General features: G+C 43.2%; 1 protein-coding gene across 1 annotated transcript; it reads left to right on the plus strand.

Moving 5' to 3' along the window:
- The first annotated feature begins 271 nt into the window (after window positions 1-271).
- Window positions 272-5,548, plus strand: LOC124466539 (protein delta homolog 1-like). Its single transcript, XM_047018475.1, has 6 exons — window positions 272-369; window positions 750-832; window positions 1,057-1,120; window positions 1,510-1,640; window positions 2,440-2,581; window positions 3,543-5,548. Exons 2-6 carry the CDS (start codon window positions 778-780, stop codon window positions 4,453-4,455), a joined length of 1,305 nt encoding a protein of 434 aa, XP_046874431.1. The 5' UTR covers window positions 272-369; window positions 750-777; the 3' UTR covers window positions 4,456-5,548.

The raw sequence follows: 5,548 nt of genomic DNA on the forward strand, positions 1-5,548 counted from the left end.
GCATTGCATTACATACAATTAATTATGAACAGAGGGTATAGGAATGATTTCAGTGAATGTGTAAGCCAGAGTGACCTTTCGTTGTGGGAAACATTCCCTTTACATAAGAGGTGCATGGTTGTGCCCGGCTATTTTCTCCTTGTGTTTCAGGGGGTCAGACCGCTGGACAGCTCCTTTCCCTAAATAAGGTGGGAGGAGCGTTGCACGGGGACCACGACGATGCAGTCTCTTCACACACAATAAATGATCTCCTCACCGAAAAAGCTTCCAATGTGTATGTTCAATAAATTCTGCTGTACCACGTGGAAATTCTTTAACAAACGCAGAATGACCCTCCTCGGCGGAAAGCGAAACAACGACGCAACATAGGTAAGGCGCTAATTATTGTTTATTTTCCCAAAGTTGTTTCTTTATCCATGGAAACCTGGAGTTTTGTCATGCCAATTTTCCTTTTGTGTCTGTGCTGTGCGTAACGGTTAGCCTACATGCTTTATGGGTGCATGACTCAGAAGAGCGCATTCTTATAGAAGCGGACATTGGTTTCAGGTGCGATGTTGAATCCAGGCATAATTATGATACCTGCAGCTGTGCAAACATGGTAGGGTATACCTGCATCAACTTTTTAAAAACATCAACCTGTTCTTCGAGACTATGGACCGGACACACTGAGCGCAGTAGCTGTAAAATAATCCACTGATTGCTGACAAAAAATTAGACTAACGATTCCACAAATTTTAACCATTTTGCAGGAAAAGACGGTTTTAGCTGGAAATTAGGATGTGCCTGTCGACGTGGTGCTTATTTCTGTGCGTGACTGTTGGAATCGCCAAAGGTAGGCTAATAAGGAATGTATGTATTCGTTGACTTTATAATTAGTGAGATATGTAGTTATTGGAACATTTCGCCTAAAATTAAACGTTAACATTTTAAACATTATCCCCTTGGGGCTTCTGCTAATATTGGCTAATTAGCACATAGTGATTGATTTTACATGTTTTTAAACAATTTAGATGTTCCTTATTTGGTTTTTGTTTCTGGTGTCTGTCATGTTAAAAGGTTTTGAATGCAGTGCAGGGTGCAACCTAGAGAACGGGTACTGTGAAAAACCAGAGGAATGCAGGTACAAAGACTGTCATTCATCTTGATGTTCATACAGTTGATCCTGTGCCTAGCCTAGTTTTTAACGCTTTGCTGGGTTAGTTTGTAATTTGTAACTCAACATTGAAGGTATATTTTCATACAATAAAATGCTGAAACCTTTCATTTAATTTTATTGTCACATTTATGTAATTTTGAATAACACTCAGCTGTCAAGGTTTGGAGATACAGGATTAGACATCACACATTCTCAATCTCATGCTTCCCAACCAATTGATTATATCTGAAATCTTAACTTAATTTTAAAAAAGGAGGATAATCTAAGCCCTGACACCTGTACCATGGGTTCCCAGCGGAGCGATCTAGCTCAAGATCAGCCATGGCTCCTTTGTGTTATTTGTTGTTTTTCAGGTGCCATCCAGGCTGGCAAGGTGCCACCTGCAACCAGTGTGTTCCCTTCCCCGGCTGCTTGCATGGCTCCTGCCAGCATGCCTGGCAGTGTGTGTGTGAGGATGGCTGGGTAGGCAGCCTGTGTGACCACAGTAAGTTCCTTCTGAATGACCTCCAGGGCTTGAGGGGAAATACTGTGTTGTGTGAGAGAGGATGCTTACAAGCTGAGACGTTGCTGAAAACAAAGAGAATTTGAAGACATAAATCACTATAGAGGATTTGCATATAAACTGTATAAACAGTATATATACAGTATATTTGTGCTACTTATACCGTAGCTATATGTATGGACATAATTTGTTTGTGGGGGCATGTGTGTTGATGTCACTGAAGGTCTTTCTTTCATACAGTATATTATATACAGATTATATGTATTCTTAAATATATGTATACTTAAATATAGATGATGTTCCTCTACATGTATATTTATACATGTTGGTTGCTTTAATGTCAGATAAAGATGTGTCTTCTAAATGTTAGTCTGCTGGCCAGGGGAATTTTCTCAGGCTACAGTTACTAGACTCACAGAGGTACTTTTTGATCTTTAATGCTGCATATATATTACTTTTTATATCTCAAGCCAAGTGAAAAAATGAGACAGAAAGAGAGAGAGAAAGAGAGAGAGAGAGACGGAAGGATCTTGGAAGGTGGAAAGATAAAGCTTTTCCCTCCGAAATTCAGCCTGTCAAACTACAGTATCTTTCTGTAGTTTGGTAGAAGGTTTGTTTATTTAACCTCGGACAGGGTGATAAAATGCTGTGTGTCTGCATTTGAGTGTGTGCGTGCATGTCTTTAGGTGTGCCTGAGTGTATGTATGCGTGCAGTGTGTTTGCATGCACAAGCGTATCTGGGTACAGTACTAATCATAAAAACCTCACCTGCATTTTTCAGACACAAACCTGTGTTCGTCCAAGCCCTGCTCTGGTAATTCCACTTGCATAGAGACAGGAGAGGGGGGTTACTTATGTGTGTGTCCACCAGGCTACGCAGGGGACAGCTGCCACTTGAGAAAGAGCCTGTGTTTGACTGACAGGTAAGGAGGACCTATAGTATTTGATGCTTTCATTTGAATTTTCTTATTAGGTTTAGGCAATCTCTTAGAGTTAAGCCTCATTTACCAAGATTACAGACATGCTGAGGCCGTGCAGGAATCTCTCTCCTGTCCTTCAAACCTGTGCTGATGGTTCACCAGGGAGTGAAAGGCTGTCTTAACCTGCCAGACCCTCTGAGCCTGGCTGTGTTGAACTTTGTTAGGCTCATTGGGGTATTGACTCTGAAAGGCCCACCTGAAATCCAATTATTTTCTGTCACTAGCCACCTGAGTCACCTGGCTCAATATGTTATCTCTGTTTCAGTTCTATTTAAATCTTGTAATTAGATTGTTATAGCATGGGCGATAGCTGCCTGTGGACCTCTGGGAATTCTTAATCACCATCTCTGTTGAGCATGGAGCTCGGTGTAAGTTCTATTAATCAGCGTTAGAACGAGCTTCCAGAAACGTGGTGTGAATCTGCAGATATGTTTATAAGAAAGATAGCAGGCAGAGGTGCTAGAATAAATCCCTGGAATAAATGATTGGCTGTTCTCTCGTAAGCTTTCAGTCACAACCTTATCTGTACCTAATAACAGCGCGATTGATCAGACAAATAATGATAATTCTCTCATGGTGAGTACTGTGATGGTAAAATTATTACTGAATCACAGGTTTTACCATTGCATTTTATGACTACAGTTCATCCCATCCATGCAGATGAGACTGAGTATCACAATGAAAGCCTTTTCAGTGAAGGTCTACTCTGAATGTTCTCTTGCGTCACAAATCATTGCAGGCAGCAATTGTCTCAAGGTAATCAGACAACTCCTCGCCCTTTATTTCTTCTTTCTCCCTTGTTTTTTTCTCTTTGTCTCCTCTCGCTCTCTCTCCTTTTTTTATCCCTTATTTTGCCTCTCCTCTTCCCTCTCTCCTCCCCTCTCTGCTTCTCCCTGTCCTTTAGTTCTCCTTGTCAGAACGGAGGCTCTTGTAGGGACTCAGGGGGCTGGGCAGCCACCCCCTCCTGTCTCTGTACCCCTGGGTTCTCCGGAGACTTCTGTGAGATGGGTGTCACTGACAGCTGCCAGTCCAACCCTTGTCTCCACGGAGGGAGCTGCACAACAGACAACCACAACCAAACATTCAGATGCTTTTGCACTGCTGGATTTACTGGGCCAACCTGCAATTCCACAGACGCCTCCCCCTCCTTTCCTTCCTCCTCTTCACCCTCTTCCTCACCGCCCTCTTCCTCCTCCAGCTCTTCCTCCTCTTCACGCTCCTCCACATCCTCATCCGCCACAGAAGCTGTCTCTGCCTGTGCCAGCCAGCCTTGTGCACACGGTGCCAGCTGCGTACTTCTCACAGACGGAACCATCCACTGTGTTTGTCAACCGGGGTTTTCAGGAGCCACATGTACCCACCAGCACAAGGCCAAGAAAGCTAAGAGGCCAGACGGACGAGCCTTCGATTCCCAGGGTCACGGCCAGGGCCTCCCTCTTCCCCCACAGCACTACTCTCTCCCTGCCCATGCTTTCCACAAGCTACTGCGTCCACCAGAGAGGGACCTGCTGAAGATCACCCTGAGGGAGAGGGTGCAGGGCTCAGGGGGCCTGGTGAACCAGGGACAACTTCTCTGCTTCGGCCTGCTGGGCCTCCTCACCTGCCTGGTCATCCTGGGGACCACGGGCATCGTGTTCTTTGGCCGCTGCGAAGCGTGGCTGGCCAACGCTCGCTACAGCCAGATGGTGCACCACCAGAGGGAGCAGCTGCTGAGGGAGGTGGGGAGGGAGGGGGATGAGGGCGGACACTCAGTCAACATCATCCTGCCAGAGAAGATCAAACTCACCAGCTTTGGAAGACACTACACTTCCATTTGACTCCAGGACCCTCTGGTTGCTTTTTCCCTTTCTCTCCTGAATGTGTTTTGAATGACAAAAGATTGTGGCCCTGGACCTAATTAAATAGTGCATTAACACTGTGTGACTCTGTGTTTGAATGTAAGGACTAAAAAGTATTCAGTGATGATACAGTTCCACCAGTGTGAATGGCTACAGTGACATATTTAGAAATACTTCACCAAACTACACAACAGTGTGAATAGAATTCTGATATACTGCATTTTTGTGGACTGTGCCCATTGTGGAAACTAGACTAGAATGTTCCCTTGGAAGATTGGAGGGTCCTGTCTGGTTCTGAAGGTGAACTGGAGGTGAATGTATGAATGTCAAAACACGTGGATTTTCAGGATTTAATCAAGCCTGCATTCAGTCATGACAGTATTGTTTTATTTGAGATGTTAACTTAATTACGATTTTAGTGTTGTTGGGTGGTATGATGTACTGTTAGTGCAGCTACATTCTTTGTCTTGAATCTATTCTTGTTCTTCGTTTGTCTTTGATATCCTTTAGCCTTCGGGGCTGAAGCTTTAACTGTACTTTGTACTGTATTTTTGCATTTCATCCACAATTTATCCTTTTGGGAATGTAATTCAAATAGTAATTTAACTATCGTTTTCTCCTTTAGAGACGTGTGTTTATCTGATTCCTGCAGTCCTCTTGACTTGTTGTATTTTTGAGAACGGTCCCACTGTATGGGATGTGTTTGAGGATTCATACGCGATATTATGGGATGTTTGAGGTCAAACACTTCTCTCTGGGATGTGGGTGGCTGTTGTTTATAGCTCAGCCTCTTTTCAGGAAGAAGCTGAGGAAGGAAAAATGGGAAGGTTATGTTCTGGAATATTAATCATAAGAAAATGACCTACATGATGAGTGATCATAAGAACATAATATTCCAAAAGTCATACAATGTATAGTAAATAATATACATGTGAAGTTTGGATGTGACAGTTTCATTAGTAAAGTCTGTTTGTTCATATACAGTGAAAGATTACTTTCTTTATGACAGTGAACTCATGCGTAGATAGGATATTGCCTTTGCTGTATTTTTCCATTGCCTTTCATAATAAAT

Source organism: Hypomesus transpacificus, chromosome 3 (assembly GCF_021917145.1).
Source record: "Hypomesus transpacificus isolate Combined female chromosome 3, fHypTra1, whole genome shotgun sequence".
NCBI lineage: Eukaryota > Metazoa > Chordata > Actinopteri > Osmeriformes > Osmeridae > Hypomesus > Hypomesus transpacificus.

What these genes read in the sequence shown, in the direction of transcription:
- LOC124466539 (XM_047018475.1), top strand. Translation starts at nt 778, where the DNA reads ATGTGCCTGTCGACGTGGTGCTTATTTCTGTGCGTGACTGTTGGAATC. An exon ending in GACTGTTGGAATCGCCAAAG is followed by an intron (nt 833 to 1,056) that starts GTAGGCTAATAA and finishes TCATGTTAAAAG; the next exon opens with GTTTTGAATGCAGTGCAGGG. An exon ending in AGCCTGTGTTTGACTGACAG is followed by an intron (nt 2,582 to 3,542) that starts GTAAGGAGGACC and finishes CCTGTCCTTTAG; the next exon opens with TTCTCCTTGTCAGAACGGAG.